This window comes from Fusarium musae, chromosome 2 (genome assembly GCF_019915245.1).
Source record: "Fusarium musae strain F31 chromosome 2, whole genome shotgun sequence".
NCBI classification, from domain to species: Eukaryota; Fungi; Ascomycota; class Sordariomycetes; order Hypocreales; family Nectriaceae; genus Fusarium; species Fusarium musae.
This window is the reverse complement of record NC_058388.1, coordinates 286126-304518: the sequence shown is the minus strand read 5'-3', so window position 1 is coordinate 304518 and position 18393 is coordinate 286126. Positions and strand designations below refer to the sequence as shown.

General features: G+C 48.4%; 7 protein-coding genes across 7 annotated transcripts; 4 read left to right on the top strand and 3 right to left on the bottom strand.

The window, feature by feature from the left end:
- Window positions 1–176: 176 nt before the first annotated feature.
- Window positions 177–981, top strand: J7337_002055 (uncharacterized protein; the record flags this gene model as incomplete). Its single annotated transcript, XM_044819788.1, has 2 exons — window positions 177–633; window positions 680–981. 2 exons carry the CDS (start codon window positions 177–179, stop codon window positions 979–981), a joined length of 759 nt encoding a protein of 252 aa, XP_044684088.1.
- A 2088-nt stretch (window positions 982–3069) lies between these two features.
- J7337_002054 (uncharacterized protein) lies at window positions 3070–3495 on the bottom strand (the record flags this gene model as incomplete). The annotated part of the gene is made up of 2 exons (XM_044819787.1): window positions 3070–3126; window positions 3232–3495. The coding sequence occupies 2 exons, from the start codon at window positions 3493–3495 to the stop codon at window positions 3070–3072; spliced, it is 321 nt and encodes a 106-aa protein (XP_044684087.1).
- Window positions 3496–4730: 1235 nt separating this feature from the next.
- J7337_002053 (uncharacterized protein) lies at window positions 4731–6594 on the top strand (the record flags this gene model as incomplete). The annotated part of the gene is made up of 3 exons (XM_044819786.1): window positions 4731–5030; window positions 5146–5680; window positions 5732–6594. 3 exons carry the CDS (start codon window positions 4731–4733, stop codon window positions 6592–6594), a joined length of 1698 nt encoding a protein of 565 aa, XP_044684086.1.
- A 2133-nt stretch (window positions 6595–8727) lies between these two features.
- On the bottom strand, window positions 8728–10049 carry J7337_002052 (uncharacterized protein; the record flags this gene model as incomplete). Its single annotated transcript, XM_044819785.1, has 2 exons — window positions 8728–9027; window positions 9081–10049. 2 exons carry the CDS (start codon window positions 10047–10049, stop codon window positions 8728–8730), a joined length of 1269 nt encoding a protein of 422 aa, XP_044684085.1.
- An 823-nt stretch (window positions 10050–10872) lies between these two features.
- J7337_002051 (uncharacterized protein) lies at window positions 10873–13653 on the bottom strand (the record flags this gene model as incomplete). Its single annotated transcript, XM_044819784.1, has 1 exon — window positions 10873–13653. One exon carries the CDS (start codon window positions 13651–13653, stop codon window positions 10873–10875), a length of 2781 nt encoding a protein of 926 aa, XP_044684084.1.
- Window positions 13654–15497: 1844 nt separating this feature from the next.
- J7337_002050 (uncharacterized protein) lies at window positions 15498–16947 on the top strand (the record flags this gene model as incomplete). Its single annotated transcript, XM_044819783.1, has 6 exons — window positions 15498–15566; window positions 15613–15827; window positions 15874–15952; window positions 16007–16039; window positions 16092–16123; window positions 16173–16947. The coding sequence occupies 6 exons, from the start codon at window positions 15498–15500 to the stop codon at window positions 16945–16947; spliced, it is 1203 nt and encodes a 400-aa protein (XP_044684083.1).
- Window positions 16948–17371: 424 nt separating this feature from the next.
- Window positions 17372–18253, top strand: J7337_002049 (uncharacterized protein; the record flags this gene model as incomplete). Its single annotated transcript, XM_044819782.1, has 1 exon — window positions 17372–18253. The coding sequence occupies one exon, from the start codon at window positions 17372–17374 to the stop codon at window positions 18251–18253; it is 882 nt and encodes a 293-aa protein (XP_044684082.1).
- Between the last annotated feature and the right edge of the window lie 140 nt (window positions 18254–18393).

Sequence of the window (18393 nt, the reverse complement as noted above, 5' to 3'; positions counted from 1 at the left end):
AAACTTTCAGTCGTTGGAAAACACCGAAGGATAATGTTCCCGGGAAGGATCCGATTTTCAACATCGTGAATCTTTACGACATCCTTCCCGCCAGATTGCGAACGGACCTAACACCCGAAGACACGAGCGGTTTATTGAAGAAATTCGACAAATATGCTTATCAATCGATCAAGAAGATGTCTGCGGCCGAGCATTTTGACTACGACATGGCTATGTGGCTTGACTCGGAGGCGATATTTGTCGCGCCAGGCGAAATCAGGGATATCTTTGAGGGACATCTGCAAAACCCTATCGTATGGCGCTCGAGAATGTCATTCCAGGACCGCGAGAAGTTTCTGATGAGCAAAGCAGCGGCTACTCTCGGGCGGTCTATCGATTCTTTCGGTGATCAACTTTGGTTGTTGGAATCTCTCCAGTGGATCATCGAGAAGCCTATATGGAATGACATGGTCTCATCCATTGAGATGGCGCACGGTGGAAACTTTTGGGATATCTGGATTGAGAACTCTTATCCCTTTGAATTGTTGGTATACTACCTGCACATCATCGCACGCAAGATGGAGACAGCCAATTCGATATTCTCGAATTATCGCATCTTAGAAACGGAGCGTGAGCTTATTCGCTTTGGACTAGGTAAGTATTGCTTCCCCCATTTTTGGTCAAATCTAATTATGTTCAGCTGAATCTATCTCGGCAATGGAGGGTAGAAGAGGAACAGGATTTATGGAACGACTCCCTCATCTCATTACCAAACCGCATTCAGTCTTGGCACCGAACTTGATATCATTTTGTCAAAGCTACTCTCTTCGCGCGTTGCGAATGGATAACATGGATAACTTTGAAGAGAGTGCCCTGGACAGTTTCCTGATTGATGGAGACGTCAAGATGCTGGTGTCGGGAGCACCAGACATTCACAAGTGGTGGGATGACCGGATAAAGAATGGCGAGAATATCGGCGACACAGAAACTGATTATAGTTAATTGAAAGGTAGTTACAAATGCAATACTCAACAATTCTCTTATACTGAGTATTCAGTATTACAGAAAGCTTAGTCAGACCTGCTTACTCTCTTGTGACGTGCATTCTGTATTGTGGCTCGTCTCTTATTTGTTAGGCAGCAACTGGGAAGCATTTCATAATGCATCAGCTCAGCCTTGGCATCATTGAATGCTGGTGACACAGTTTCATTCCGTCTTATATCTTCGTCAGACACGAGTTGATTCACCCTCACCCTATCACTGGCTTTTACTTAAAGCATATCGAGCTAAGGTGCGCGATGATCGTGGATGTTACCTGATGATCCAAGAGTCCTTGATCTGGCCCCAGAAAGGACTACAGCGCTTGTAACCGCGTCTATACAGCTTCCCGATGAAGATATCTGGGATAACCCTACTGCACCGCTAGCTTGTGAGAAGGCTACGGGGCAAATATAGGCCATTAATTCCATTCCATCAAAAGAGATGAGCATTTCCAGGATATGTACCGTCGACAGCGGTGGTTCTGAGATATAGTCTCTTGAGTTTCCCTCTGATGGTAGGTACTTGGCAGTTTGTCAAGATTGAAGCCTTGTTCTTGCCTGAGACGTATATACAGGGAGTCCCAAGGTCTCTCTCCCAGGGCATGACGGAGGGGTATCTAACGCTGCTTGGGGGCCCAATAGTTCCACGTTACTGACGTGTTGTCGTGATGGTTACTTGCGTCTTTGGGATGTCGAGATGAGTTTGTGATTGTGGAGTCTCAAGACTTCTCATTTATCTCCATACCAACAGCGCCTTACAAGACCTTTACTAACCTTCACACAGAGTGCGTCTTTGTTGAGATGTTTCAGACACATCAGCGGAGAACCGCTATCGCATTGTGCTTGGTTGCCAGATAGCCGGTCTTTCCTCGCTAGTTGTTTAGATAACGTTCATGGTTTCATGAAGGGCGACATTGAGGTCGAAACACCGAATTTTTGGGAGAAATATCGTGTGCAGTTTTCTGAATTGTTCGCTAATGGAAAACGCCTCGCTGCTATCGATGATAGACTCTCACTTAATATCTACACAACAGATGATCAAAATCTGGAGCTCACAATACGGCTTACCGGCCGCCCTAGTTCTATCTCAGTAAGTAAGGATTCAGAGAGCGTTCTAGTGCGGCTGGCAAGTGGGAGGATGGCCTTGGCCAACTCGACCTCTGGCTCCATTCGACCCCTTTCATATGGCGGGACTCCTAGTGATTATGTAATTGGATGTTGTTTTGGGGAGATGATGAATCTCTCGTTCTTACTGGGGGTGACGGTAAACTATCCTTGCATTCAGTTTTATACACATCTGGCTAGTTCTGCAAATCAGATGGCTATATCTTTATCTTGGACCGAGCTGCAGGTGCTTTGGTATCTCGCGGTAAAGCGCATAATGAGCTTTGCAACTACATTGCTATTCATACTTCGTGTCCCTCGCTGTTCGCTTCTTGTAGCGATGATGGGACATTCGCCTTGTATGTCTTGTTAAACAATTCCTATATTCCGGTGTTATACTTTGACCGTGGCAGTGGCTAACTTTGACGTAGGTGGAGAATTAATGGCTCTGAACAGGATACGGCCCTTATACGGAAAGTTTGTTCTTGGTATAGAGATTTCACACTTGCCTTTGAATAGTTTGTAGGATAGTCAAGGACAGTCTATTAGATCACGTGTATAGATAAATTCTGCGAGAACAGAAAGGGTTGCATTTTATAAATATTTAATAATATTTCTTTTATCCAGACTTAACTATGATATTCCGTTGACCCGCATACTATCTCCAAGTCAAGCCACTCATTCAGACAACATCTTCGTCCGTGATAGTCATACCTTTGCGTTCTCGTCTGTACTTTCTATCATATTGGTACCAGCAAGGACAGCGATGATGATGCATAACTACATCTCTTTCTTTCCCAAACTCGTGGATAGGAATGTATCATCCTTTGCATACTGTAACCTCTGGTATTTCGAGTCTTTCACCGAGGGAACCACATTCGGAAGGGACAGCAGTTTATGTGGCCACTGCAAGGTGTATTGATCTTGCAGGCCATTTAAACAGTGCCTAAGCCAAATACCCCAGGTGATAAAGTAGTTCACACCCAGCCCAGTCATCAGGTGCCTAGACATCATTAGTAAAAGAATAATACACTATCTCTGTGCAGTAACATACCACCACTGCCACTTGTTAGCTGTCTGAACGCGAGAATCACGAAGTCATACGTACCCCATGGCCTTCGAGAAGTATTCCCCATGGCAATCCCACCTGATGTCTCCACCGGACGAGATCACTACAGTGCACGTTGTCGAATTTCCAGGCCGCAATACCAGCTGCACAGGTGATGAACCCCATGGCCACAATCCATCGCATCTCACGAATTATAACCTGAGGCCTTTGACCAGAAGATCGCGCTTCCCCGTCTGAGAGTGAAGCCCCCGGGGACTTGTTTACATAGTTGTTGTTCAGGCTGGGACGCAAAATTGCTTCCATCGTGTACAGACTTCTGAAGACTGTGGCGAGGAAAAGGATACTAAAGGCATTCTGGTGAAATGTAGGGTCTTGAATGTAGTGATAATATACCTGAGAGAAACAGTGAAGTTAGAGGATTATTACGCTGGGAGGATTCCAAGCACGTACTGTGATGGAGATAGACAGCACAACGAGTCCGATGCCAAGAGCTATGGAGAACAAACGAGACCTATCATGTGTGAAGATTGCATAGCAGAGGATAGATGTCGTATAAATCATGGAGAGCTCATCTACGAGCTGCATTGGATCTAGGCACTTGTCAGCGAGCTTGCACCGCTTACCGGAAAGGGAGTACGGTACATGACAAGGTTGCGTGGAAAGCGAAACTGCCGCAACCAACTAATAAATAGCCCAGATATGCGATGACAAACACGGTGTCATGTTTGTACTTGAAGCAATTCCGTACTCCGCGAACGCCAAGCGCGATGAAGAGCGCGTTGGTCAAGGTGTTGGTGATTTCCGCAGCATAGTGGCTGATAACATAGTCCTGGTGTATGTATTAGATCTGAACCAGTTGATGGAAAATTGGAAGCGTTCAAGGATATGGGAAATAAACTGACTTCCTCGCACCAATTTAAGGTAGAAGTTGGCTCCCCCCAAAATCCTTCTTGTGGCGGAGGGTAGGGAATTCGGAAACTGAGATTTTCGAACATGATGGGGTAAAGTTAGGGGCGGTGGTCTTTTTCGTTCGCTGGGCGCTTCCAAACCGTTGTTGCAATATCTAGATAGTTTGAGAAATGGCGCAACATAGGCTATTTATTGCTGACGCTTTGGTTTCCGCATTATGCAATTGACGTCGGTGCTTGGTTAGACCTTGTTGTTTTGCTAGGGGGGCCTGCGATCCCCGGCTCCCGCGGGCCCGAGTTTCATCTATAGACGCGCGCACCGCGACAGATAGCCGCTACAATTCTAGAATTTGTCGAGGCTTGTTCATAGTTCATTGGCGTTCGCGGCCCCGTAGGCAACTTCCGGTCACAAGTTCAAACTTTAAGCCGCTCACACGGGTAATTCGGGAATGATAGCCAAAGTCAATTCACTAGCACCGCTACTGCACAATTATCATGACGGCCGTTTTCTCTCGCTGTGCGCGCGCCCGATGCTGGATGGCAATTATATGTATCAAGGACATGCCTTGCCCGACAGCTACATCGACCAGACCTTAGTCCTTAGCTTTATTTTTTGGCCGTGGATTCGAAATGTTGTTGAACTTCGCGTTACTGTTCAATGTCGCCGGGGCCTTGAGCGCAGCGAGTCAGCCACGCCTATTTTCACTCCCGTCAAGCACCGACTCAGGCCGCGCCGCCGAGGTTGAAAAGACACGACAGGGTTTCCAGTACGGAACGGATGATACCCTCATCCGTGTGAACCCATGGCCCGCGGGACCGCTTGGAAAAAATGCCATCAAGGCCCAGTACAGCGCTTTTGAGAAATCTGAGGCATCTATCTACAAGCATGTTGACGAGGATACTGCTCAGGCCCAGGCATCCCTCAACGGGGTATGTCATAACCATCCGTCTGGGAATGCTGATCATTATCGTTGCTAATTCTTCTGAGAAGACTCTCCAGTTAGACTCGTTCGAAGCCTATTTCAAGCTATACGATGGCCAGTAGCAGAAGAGCGTTCCAGATGGACTCGCCGCAGGAGTCCTTCGGAATGCCAAGTCAGATCTGTCCTTCTCCATGGAGCGCCTTTCTGTCCATCCCGAAAGCCTACGACGAGTCAAACCAGACGAACGCGTGGCACTACGTGTCGACGACAAGATTGCGCGAAAGATCACGACAAAGACACAGCGATCTCTCCAGAAAGAAGGCCGCCTATTCATCGTGGACCATAGCACCCTGGCGAATCTGACTTTGACAAAAGGTCGCTACGCTGGTGCTTGTGAGGCGCTGTTCTTCATTCATCCTGTTTCGCAGGACTTCTTGCCACTGGCCATTCGTCCCAACAACGGTTCGCCTTTGGTCTATACTCCTCTAGATGAAGAGAATGACTGGACGCTGGCCAAGATACTGCTCAACATGAACGATGTCTGGCATAATCAGTGGTATCACCTCTCCGCAGTTCACGTCACTTCCGACCTCGTCTACATGTCGGCCACCCGATCATTCAGTGACATGCACCCAGTCTGGGGTCTGATGCGTCGCGGTAAGTTACTCCCAACCTCGCTCAAATCGCACGCCTAATCGAGTCTCGTAGTGGCCGTTAACTCTTTCGCATACCGCGTGGGAGCTAGCGAGACTCTAGTCAACCCCGGAGGCGAGATTGAGAAGAACTTTGCTTGGAATGGTGACCAGGCTATCGACTACAGTAAGCAGCTTTGGAAATCAGAGTCCGCTCCCTGGCAGGCGAATTATCTGGAGACGAAGCTCACCAGGCGGGGTTTGATAAACTGCGATTATGGTCCTAAGTTGAAGTCATTTCCCTACTACGAGGATGCTTCAGTCATCTTCGGTGCCTTACGAACATTTATCACCGCGTATGTTGACGCATACTACTCGTCGGACGACGCGATCACCGCGGACAAGGAGCTCGTCGCATGGTTTCATGAAGCAGCCCGCGCCGCCGATATCGTCGACTTCCCAGCTTCTATCTCAAGCAAACGCGGACTCGTGGACGTGCTGTCGCATCACGCCTATCTCATCTCAATTCTTCACGGCTCATTGAACAGCAATAGCCTTGTACACTACAGTGCCGTTCTGCCAATGCACCCATTCTCTCTTTACCGACCGCTGCCAAAGGAAAAGGGCGTCTCCAGCCTCGTACCATTTCTCCCTGACTTGGAAGCCTCGATACAGCAGATCGCGCTTGTAGCTTCGTTCAACCAAGCACCTATTGCTGATACTTCCGATTCGCTGCGTTTCCTTTTTAACGACACCGAGTTCCACTCCCACATCAACAACAAGGCACGTATAGCTGCCAAAGTGTATTCAGCTACTCTATCGAAGTTCAGCACAGAGGTCAAGGGGAGAAAGCTTGGTCCTGATGGATGTAGCCAAGGAATGCCATTTGTGTGGAATGTCTTTGATCCCAGTACGGCGCCTGGAATCATGGCGGCCTAGGAGAACTAATGACCTTCTATACCGCTACTAAATCTAAGCTATTTCAAAGTGCCCGCTAGATAGGACTATGTTGGGGAGTGAATGACTATGTGATCTTTTGTTGATGTTGTGGTAAATCCGGGTGCAAAGGAGATACAATACTTGATTGAATCGAAGCTACTGTAGTAGTAAGAGTACTTGAGCTGGATATTTATTTCGTAACACAAGTTCAAGGTCTATTAGACGATAACGCTGAGTTGTGATTACCCGATATCCCTGACGAAGCAAAATGGGTAGCCATTCATACGCCTCCTAAGCTACTCAAACATTACATCACGAGTATTTTATTTACTTGTACATATGTCAAGTAGAAAGTCTAGCGTTCTGTCCAGCAAGTAGTAGGGTAGCAATGAAACTTAAATTTGCTGATCGTAAGTTCGGCTGTTGCTTTTCCACCTTCTAGCTTAAAGTCTCGTCAATCTGTCTCAATCAAACTACCACCCAGGGTGGGCTTCTTATACACATTAATAAGGGATTCTTGAAAAGCTAGTTCGCATGAGTCAAACCAGAACAGCCATGAGAACTATAGTCCCGCACTCATCCTGAAACTGTCACAAGCTGCAGAACCATAAAGGCTTGAATGCCTGTGGCTATGAGACCAACAAAGCTCGACCACTCTGTCGGAGCTGTGAGATATAGTGGTGGGGCTGTGATCGTGCAGATCAATGCTAGCAGCATGGGAGGTACCCAAGTGCGCTTCCGCAATCGGGGATCAGCCCTTAAAGGAATGCCTGAGATGATCAGGGTGAACCCCTGGGTGATGCAGCTTTGCATGAGAAACCAGAAATCTGCGTCTTTTATAGTTCCGGGTTTATGTTCTGAGTAGTTGTAGGCAAGAGCAAAGGTCCAGACATTAGACAAGGTAGTCCCGATGAATGTCAGCCAGAGTATCGTGGTGAATGTCTATAAGGTAAAGGTAAGTTTATGTCCGAAGTTTGGTCAAAAGATACACGCACACCGGACTGCGTAGGAAGACCTTCTTTTGTGTCTCGAGGCACCACTTTTGGTGCCGCTTGGATCTTTCGTGCTATTTCTGGCCTACAACATGTTTCAGCTTGCTTCTTTATAATGTACTGGATGACTCACCATTTTGCAACCGTGCGAAGAGACTGCGAATGCTGATGGTATAGATTGAGTGCACTTTCAAGAAGATCCCATCGCTCGGAAAGGACCAATCGATATTCAGATGTCAGCACTCCCGCCGAGCCTGCATCAAGTACTGCACTCTCTATATCAGAGGCATATTCGATGATTCTCTTGAGGTTCCCCAGCGAGGGCTGGTGTATTTCATCCCCGGCCAAGAGATTCTGAGAGAGAAACGAAAAAGCCCTTCCCCAATAGTAAAGGATATGCCTCTCCTTTAGATAGAGGCTGCTGAAGATGAACCGGCCGTTGTTAATATCTTGAATCTGAGTTATGATTGTCTGAAGATCCTCCAAGTCGTTCAGAGCCAGTCTCTGCGCAGGTACATCGCCTGGGTTGAGTTCTCCAGACGCGATTTGCTGGCAGAAGTGCTGACAATAGAGAAGAAGAAACTGGTCTAGTTTAGAGAGGCTGCGCGCTACAGCATATAGTTCTTCGTTTGTGAGCGCAGGGCCGTAGTTATCGTTGATAGTTGCTTTTGGCGGTTGGGCTACCGTTGGCGTTAATGATTAGAATACAGGGTCGAGGTCAGCAAGTACATACAGGGGGAGACCCATCCCACGTTGGTTCGCCTGTACGGAGCTCGCTGTGAGGCTTCTCCTTGACTGTAGGATGTGGATGAGGCCATGATGAAGTTCGTCAACGCGATTTGATGGATTCGATGCCTCTGGTGGGCGGCAAAGCTAGAGAGGAATTTGTGGAATTGAAGTAGTTATTGATAGAGGCGCAGCTTATCAGTCGTGGCGCAGCATACTTATTGGTGGAGGCGCAGCCTGGTATTGTTTTCAGCTATATTCAGGTCCTCCTCCATAAGCATCCACTTAGAGTATTATAAAAATCTTAAATTATCTCATAAATTGGCCGCGGTGTCATTGATAACGATTGCTGCCAGTTTGTGAATCTTCTTGTGCAAGGTTGTTCCAGAGCCTATCCATAAAGCGCTCGTTATGCTCACGGAAGCTTGAAGCTTCTCACATCCCGCTTAAAGTAATCTTCTTGTCGATAGTTGGCAAGAAGAAGATAAACCCAAGTCGCGAATTCCATAAAAATGCTCCATAGCCACGAAGACGAGCCTCCAGCTTTCCAGCGAAACATCGTCTCGTCGTACAGCTTCTTAATATCATCCCGTCTCAAGGCCTCGTAGGCTTCCATCACATAAGGGACGCCCTTTTTTATCCCCTCGCTAAGCACGTGGGCGAACAGGACACCGTCTTCGATTGCGATACCTGTGCTTTCGCCCTGTGGTGGCATCTATTTCTTGATGTCAGATGATGTTATCAGTGTGAAAGGGTTACATTGCTTACAGCATGAGCGGCATCCCCAAGAAGAAGCACTCTCCCCTGGCTCCATTTTCCCCCAGGAGGAAGTATATAGACAGGATAGAAGTACCAGTCGCTTTCGTTAATGAGAAGCTCTAAACCTTTGATACCGCCATCCTTGAAGCGACCAATGATATCCCGTTTGAGTGTGACTTTGTCTTCCCCTAAAGCCTTCCATCCTTCCCTTGAGTCTTGGTTCTCTGCCATTGGCATGATAGCTAGAGCGTATACCTTCTCCCGCAATGGCTCGAAGTAGGTCATCAAGAACGATCCATGCTGACCTTGAATCATGGTAGAATCCCGGAGGATTGGCTTCTCACCCAATTTCGTGGCACCAATCTGTCCAATAGAATCACTGTCGACGTATCCGTAAGCGATGGCACGACCGGAATATGTCTTCTTCCGTTCACGATCGACAACCGTGGACCGAACGAAAGAGTGTATACCGTCGCATCCAAGCAGAACATCACAGCTGATGAAATCTTGCGACTTGTCAGCATCAAATTGAACATCAACACGAACAGTTCCCTCATCATCTTCTTGGTCGTCCACCTGTTGTATGTCGGTGACCCTCGCACTATATCGTAAGGTGACCAGGTCTTTCGGCAATTCAGCAACTGCATCCGCCATGCACTGCACGAGATGATGCCTCATCACTCTCAGCCCATCTGTTCCTGGTAACATCACGCCCAGCCTATGGCCCGTTCGAAGAGACACTACGTCGATACCGCGGATCGGGATACCCAGCTTCCGTAATCGTGATCCGACGCCAAGTGTATCGAGGTAGCGTAGTGCCAAAGGCGTCAACAGAAGAGTTCCTCCGAGGGTTTCGACTTTCGGGCGCAGCTCGAGAATCGTGATGTGAGGTGGTGAGCCTTGAATGGTTGTTTGGGAGAGTGCGAGGGCGGCTGCAAGGCCTGCTGGACCGGCGCCGACAATGATGATATGCATCATATTGACCGCAACAGATTGTCAATTTGTCTGGAATACTCTGATGGGAGAATGATTCGGTAAGTGATGCTTCCAGCAGAGCTCTTATAACCGCGGAACATTACAAAAGGCGCTAAGCTCTCAGTTATGATACTAACTCCCAGCCACAAGCCTCGACTGCAAAAGGCGCGAGTAAGAAATACAGCACCTCGGGGTAATTGGGGCCCGATGGGATGGCCAAATGAGCGAGAGGATTTTCCATCCGCAGTGAAATAAATTCAAAAACCAGAATCATGGAACTCCTTGAGATTCATTGATCCAAAAGCGAGAGCTTCTAGAACGGATATAACGGCCATAAATGCCTTAGTTAGTGTAAGCCATCGCAGCATGAGTCGACAATGGAGCCTAGTTATTGGTCACCCGTCTCGATGCCCTTATTCTAACTGCACACTAGTTACTCCACAAATCGTATTTGTCGTATCAGCCGTGTTGTTCGTGTTGTTCGTGTTGGCCGTATTCGTCGCGTTAAGCGGTAAATCTAGCATATTTTCATAGAGCTCTGTCCGCTATCCCGAAGAACACCTTTTCTATTCCATTGGCTTTCACTAGAAAGATGATTCCTGTAGTTTGCATTCCCTGCAGCCTCTGTAGCTAGAGAACGGTGCTAATCCTTGCCGAAAGGATCCGAATTACGTACTACTCCGTCGGGTCAATTCCAGGTTGAGTTATGAAGCACATGGACATCATTGATTGAAATACAATCGGGTCATCGAATCTCTATTTCTATGAATGCGCCATCAGCACACAATTAAGCTTTACTACAACGGTCTTCTCCGTAGAGCAGAAACTAGTTCCAAATTCGCCATTTCTGACTCTTGATACAGTCAGAGCAGTCCCAACAGCCTTTGTCACTCCAGCTCAACTTCGTCTCACCAAACTGCTGCCAATTAATACCCTTAAGCTGCCAAACTCCAATTGCGCATTTGCCATACTCCTCAGACCAGCCCGATGCTTGACAGTCAGGGTTCGAGTTACAAAGAGCTGCACAACGCTCCTCCGAATCCTGGTTGGGGAACTTGGAAGGTGCCTCATCCCACTGCCACGGGAAATAACCCTGATGTTGGCAGACTAAATCACCCATGTCAGCCTGCTTGAGCGAACAAACAGCGTCCTCGCTCGTAATGCTTGGTGCGCAAGTCGCTGTAGGGAGGGAAGTTCTCAGCGACGCGGAGTATGCATCGCGATCTTGGTCGTGGCAGAAGCATTTAAAGCAGCTCTGGTCACTCCACTGCATGTCTTGGTCGCCACTGTTGCCGGGGGTGAAGGCGGAGGTGAAGATGGAGTTGGAGGAGAAGACACAGGCTTGTTGGTTCTGATCCCATGCGGAAGACTTGCAGCGGTGGGGCATCTGGTTGCACAAGGCTACACAGTTTTGGTAACTGTTAGCACCCTCTTGCCAGGGGTACTCATTGTCTTCAAGTGTAAAAGTGTTCCTCATAGTTCCCTGTTTATTACAATCTTGGTAGTCATAGTCGTTCTGATCAAAGGTGCATCCATCGGATAAAGCAAGAGTGCATTGAGGCATGGAAGACTCCGTAATTGTTGGGACGTAAGAAGAGCTGAAGGTGGTAAGAGGTTCAGTACGTGTAGGAATCATCGTCGTAGATTCAACGGTATGTTCAGTGGAGCTAGGAGCCTGGCTGGTGGTATCATGCTGAGCTGAGCAGTCAGTGGAGCAGGACCAGCAGCCCCGAGAACTCCATGGTAGAATGTAATCATGAGCGTCTAAGTTCTGTGCTACCTGGAATGAGCTGCTCGTCATAGCGACATTGGTAAAGATGCATCGTCCACGCGCGGCATCGTGAGCAGAGGCAGCACAGCCGTCTATCTGATAGCAAATAGTCGCGCACTGTTCCGAGTTTGTCTGCATAGTGGCAATGTCGAAGTCGTTGTTGGCATAAGGCTCGAGATCAACAGTGCCGAGGTTACCAATCTTCTCACAGACGAGGTCAGAAGATGGCGAGCTCTTCAGATGGCAGTTGGGACAAAGAGTAGGAATGGAGGGAGAAGACGATGTAGTCTCAATCGCTGCAAGTGTGGTGGTTGATGGTGCAAGGGTTGAAGTCTCGATATCCGCTGGGTTCTTGATGTCGCAATCATGACACTCAAAGCAATCATAATCATTCCACATCAGAGAATTTTGCGCATTGAGATCAATACCAGCGACGCCCAGTGTATCACCAAGCATCCAGCAGCTAGGCTCCGAGCCCAAGGTGCCCAGCGCAAAGGCCTTGCAAGCATCTCCTACTTGCTTGCAAAGCAAAGCACAATCCGCGATGGAGTTTTGCCTAGGGTGGCTTGACCTTGTTTGACCCCATGGACCACGCTTTGCCTTTCCAAAAGCCCAGCAGGCTCTCGGGGCGGTGGGTTGGTCATTATCATCGACTTGTTGAATTCCAGGCAGGGACACCATCTGGGTTACCTCTGGCTGCACAGGGGTGCAGTATCCTGGTGGAGGGGCTCCTGCGGGGCAGACGCGCGAGCCAGTCGGCAAGGAGCTTGCGGTATCGATGGTGATCTCACTTGCGGTTGAAGGACGGGGGGCGCTGGTGGTTGGGTCCAGTGTGAGGGTTGTGAACTGCTTCTCTGATGCTGTAGATGGATCCAGAGTCGGGACAGTGAACTCATTCGCAGTACTAGGCTCCTGACTGACAGTGGTCTCACTACCGATGAAAGACACAGTAGTGAAAGACTTGGTTGATGGATGGAAAGTCTCGGTAGCAGGACCCAAGGAAAGACTAGTTGTCAGGCGTCCAGTTTCCGAAGTGAAGGCATCTGTTCCAGTGGAGGACTTGGTGCTCTCCTCACTGCTCAGTGCTTTGGAGGTCGTAGTTCCAGCCGGCAACCTACTGGTAGTAGTAGCGACACCTCCATCGCCAAAGTCAATCGCTACATCGTCGATCGTCTCAGGAGTGACCTGGTTAGACATAAAGATCGAGTCGACATAAATAGCCGCAATCCCACCAATAGGGCAATTGACTGACACTGAAAAGGCACCCTGCGCGTTGGGAACATCAGTCTGCTCAAGAACAGTATTCCAGTCAATAGCCGTTCCGATACTAAGGATCGTGGATGTATAGAACACATGACCGGCGATGGAAGCGCTCAGGGTACAGACGTTGATCTGGCTGGCAGTAATTACGGCGTAAAAGAAGCGAATAGTGTACTTCTTCTTGATGTCGAGGGAGTCAAGCTGTTGAGAGATGCTGACGATGTTTCCAATCGCTCGCTTGCGTCCGGTAGGGGTATTGGAAGCTTGCAGCTCGACGCAACCCTTCTCTTTGCTGCCGTCGCCGGTATAGCCCTTATTCTCGACGATTTGACCCTGACCTTCGACGGTGTAATTGGGGATGTTGCTTGGGTTAGTGGGGTCTCTGACGGCGAAGTTTCCGTTACCAATCACGTTCTTGACAACGAGGGGTTCCTTTGTCTCGGAGGTGGTCGGGGCAGCTGTCGTCAATGTTGCTTCGGTGTGACTGGTCGTACCATGAGGCTTGCATGGACCTGCGAGTGCAACATTAATGTTGCTCAGGATAGCCAGGCCCGCCAGAGCAAAGGCAGAACGCATGGCGAAAGATAACGAGTGTGGTAGCCAAGAGAGGCGTTGGGATGGTTAGCAAAAAGAGCAAGATTCGCGCAGCGGCATGTCGACTGTTTATGAGGATACTGGCTGCGGGCTACAGTGACCTTAGACCCTGAGAGTCGTCGAGACACTTATCTCTACGCGATGAGACTATTTACGCAAAATCAACGGGTCCGCTCAATCGGTGACAACTAGCGAACGCCTCGTCCGCCGTTCCGAAAGTGAAATGTTTCCGCCTTTGCGGAATCAGAATGGTTAAAAGGTGCATTGAGATGTTGTTTGGCTACATTTGAGAGTCTTTTCACTCCGGCATTTAGTATGAACAGTTCAAGAGTATTATCCTGGTTGATTGCAATGACCTCCATGATGAAAATAATTCTGTTGTTTTCTGTGGTCACTGACATTAAACTACCCCTGACTTCAGCTTGAGACTAGCCACTAGCCTCTGTCTGTCAAAGTTCTGCGAAAGCCTGGAAGCCAATAGCGCGATATAGCGCTTGACACTATTTAATCTTCTAAATATGCTTGCCGTAAGTCACGCCACCGCTCTGGATTGGAGACCCTGATAAATATGGGATTCAGCAACAAAAGCGGTAGCTGCAATAGGTGATTTTACATGCAGCTCCAACTGGGAAAAACGCGGAGCAATCGGAAGCTCCGGACTTGGCCAAATGTCAGACGTTCCCGCTTCGGCTTTCGGCCCTGTCACCTGGACTCATCATTGGTACGTTATCTGCAGTAAACTACCCTATATGTCTAATATTTGACCGAGCGAAATTTGATGTCTGCTTGCTATGTGCAGGCCTTTTATCAGAGAGCGTGATTCAATAAGCCTGAGTTTCTCGAAAACATTAGGGAAGTTAAGGACAAGACATAGGTTGACAATCTTGCAGCATTCCACGTCTTTGAGACCGATGATCCCTAGACAACGCCCTACACGTCGCGCCATATACGGAATTGAACCGAGCTGGTCTATCAATATACGATAGACTTCGTCTTGGGCCTCACAATACAAACAACAGAGCCTGGAACGACTACCTATTTGACGTCATCTGCGGTTGCTTTGTTATCTAGATGTGTTATTTGCATTGAGACGTGTGGCTGAGAGCTTATCCCGGCACACAGGGCTTAAATGGCAGTTCACACACCATTCGGTTATGGTGTAACGATAATGGAAATGATTACTCGGCGACTCTCAGAGACAGGGATGACTTGTTCCATCAGTTATAGAGCATATCGCGGAATAATGCTCCAATAGCGCAAATCAGAAAATAAGAAGGTCCTTTCACAGGCGCGAATTGCTGTGGCAATCCCCAAAATTTCCCAGTCACTAAATGAACGTTCCAAACACACTGGGTCCACGCAGAGGATTCAAGTTATGGATTACCTTGCGAAACATCTTCAGTAGAAGGACTGTGGTATAAAGAAAAGGAAAAAGTCCGCTGGGAACTTCTGGAAAGTTGAGCTTTACAAGTTTCGAGGGCTAGCCTTACCGGGTGGCTTTCTTCTAGGGTAGTCAGCTCGCGTAACGGGAAATTGCGTCGGGTAAGGCCCGCCGCTATTGGAAGCAGAATCGAAGCTAGGAGGTTTTGGGCCAGTGAGGGAACATTTGATTGGCTATCAAAGATCCGAATGCTTCTGAGAATCGATAGTTTATAGATGGGCTGCTTTTTACGGCACTATTTTCTCACCAACAGCTTCATGAGATGAGATTCACGAAAGGGACCGGAAATAGATGCCGATAGCAAGTAAATAAGGAATCCCGTTCTCCTCGATTCATGGCGTTTTTAGTTCAGCCATTCCTGTTCGCGTGACGTAGACAATTCACAATGCAGGTGACATTGCTATCCGCTCTGCTTATCGCATCAGTGTCTGCCGATGCAGGCACTTGTACCAAGGTAAATACAAATATTCACTATAACATTCCCTCACTGACCATCGCAGGACACATGCCTCAAAGCAGTTGGACTTTCTAATTGTCGAGCTCGAAGATGGCCGCCTGCACATGAGAGCGACTGCTCTTCATTCCTTCGATACACTTCCGTCCCTGCAGCAACGACTGTGACTGCGACTGGGGAGCAATCGACCGTGACCCTGAAGGATACCGAGACTCTGGGCCCGGAGACGGATGAAGCGACTGCGACACAGTCCGATCAAACGTAGGCCCCCTGTCCATATGCTGCAGGCAGAACTGACACCATCTAGCGCCACAACCAGCGTCACATCGGACCCTGTGACCGTCTATGTTGCTGTCACTCCTACCAAGACCGTCACCATCACTATTGTAAGTTCTAGAAAGCTCATACGTCATGAGATCATATTGCTGATTGTTTTACAGACACCAGACCCTTACCTTGAAACCGACGTCAACGTAAGCATATCGAGATACCCATTTGAGGAATGTAAGGGCTGACAGAACATAGACCAAAACAGTTGTTCAGACTGACGTGAACACGTATGTACTGACCTCTCATTCGTGAAGTCTCATTCTGACTCTCCTTTAGCATTACGGAAACAACCTATTATGGCCTCCCCTCGAAGCGTGCTATTGCCGCTCGATCCACCAAGAACATCCTCAGGCCAACCGATATCCCATCCTATGCTGGATCATGCACGGATGCCGAACAGTACAGCAGTGCTTGTGCCTGTATGGGAGTTCAAGAAACTACTATCGAGGGGACTGTTTCCATCATCACCGAGACTGTTGAGCCCCATCCGGAAACGATTGTCAATGTCCACACGGAGACCCAGCCTGCAGTGACCATCACTACGACACTTCCAGCAAAGACTCGATACGTGACCGTCACTCTCCCAGGACCCCAAATCACTGAAACCACAACCGCCGACGCTACCACAGTTTTGACCTCCTTCACTGATGATCAAGAGACCTCCACCATCACCCAGATAGCCACCGAAGTCGACAAGACTACATCCATCACTACCAAGACCCGCTCCGTCGGTCCAATCTGCACCACCTACACACCTCAAAGCGCATGCCAGTGCAAGTTCGAGGTCCTTTGCGACACGGCAGTGGATGTTGATAACTCAGTGTTTTTCAGACAAATAGACTTCAACGTCTATGTTGGTAGTTTTGAGGAGTGTATGCAGCGCTGCGACGGCAACCCGAGCTGCCAGTTCGGTGATTACGTAGGACTTCCTAATGGGGGTCTTTGCTCGAGTTACAGTGGCAATCCGGGAGATTCTGGTACTTCATCTCAAAGCGGAACTAAGTATTATGAAAAGGATGGAAATGTTGATTGCTCATCTTGCTCGCAATAGAGCGGAAGGCTTGCGGAGGGGGTTGTACTTCGCTACGCCTGTATTTATTATATTGTAAATTAATACTTACTGTCATTCTTATATCAACGTCATGCTTCTTCAATTCTACCCTACAGAAAGTGACATAGCTAGGTACCTTATACAATCCTATCTAAACTGGTGTAGTCCAGGTGTCAATATGTCTTCGCGGTTACCATCGGCGTTTCGCAACCCATCGGGTTTGTTGCCAAAGCCGGTGCGCCCGTAGAGCGACTTGTATTGCCAAGGGCGTACGATGCATTATTTCTCCTCTGGCATAAAATTAACCAAACTCTCTCCAAATCACTTACTGGCCGTGATCGAAGCCTTCATTAGACAAAGTGATCCCACGGAATAGTGTATTTTCTGTATACTCCAAATTCCATCAATACGCCTTATAGCCAATATGAGAATCGGCTTCCTAGGCTTGGGAACGATGGGCACGCCCATGGCCCTCAATCTTCGTCGGCAATTCCCCGTCACCGTCTGGAATCGAAATGCTGCCAAATGCACGCCCCTCGTTGAGGCTGGTGCTACAGCCGCAAGGACGCCCTCAGAGGTAGTCGAGAAATCCGATGTCATCTTCACAATGCTCTTCGACGGCCGAGCAATCCAATCTATGATCGACAGCGAAGCCAATGACAAATTCATGAAAGCCATCCGTGGCAAAACGCTCATCAACACAAGCTCTGTGTCTGTTGACTTCAGCCATAAGCTTGCGCAGCAGGTCCAAGATGCGGGAGGGAAGTTTGTCGAGATGCCTGTGAGTGGCAGTAAAGTCCCAGCTGAGCAAGGAAAACTTGTAGGCATGATGGCTGGAGACCGAGAGGTTGTTGAACAACTCAAGCCCGTCGTCGATCCTGTCACTCGTGCCGCTATCTACTGTGGCCCAATCGGGTCTGGCTTGAAGGCAAAATATGCGACCAACCTTTTCCTAATCTCCGTAACAACGGGCCTTGCTGAGTCGATGAATCTTGCACGAGCTCAAGGCTTAGACTTGGAGGCTTTTGGCGAGGTTCTGAACAATAGTCCTATGGCATCCGTATACTCCAAGATGAAGATCGGAAAGATACTCAAAGGGGACTGGACACCGCAGGCTGCTATCAAAGACTGTTATAACAGCACAGAACTCATCAAATCTGCAGCTGAAGGTGCGCAAGTTCAAACCCCATTTATCCAAGTTTGCAATTCTCTCTATAGAGAAGCTCACGAAAATGGATTGGGGGAGGAGGATATGATGGCTATATATAAACTGTTTGCTGAGACTCCGAACAAACATACTAAATAATTATAAGTAAAATGATTCCATGACTCTATAGCCCATCTGGACCTCTGGGCCAAGATGTTTGACATAACCTGCTCCTCTTGTCACCGGTCCCATTTGGCTGTGAGACCTGGCCGAGGCGAGGTATTTTAGGATTGGACTTT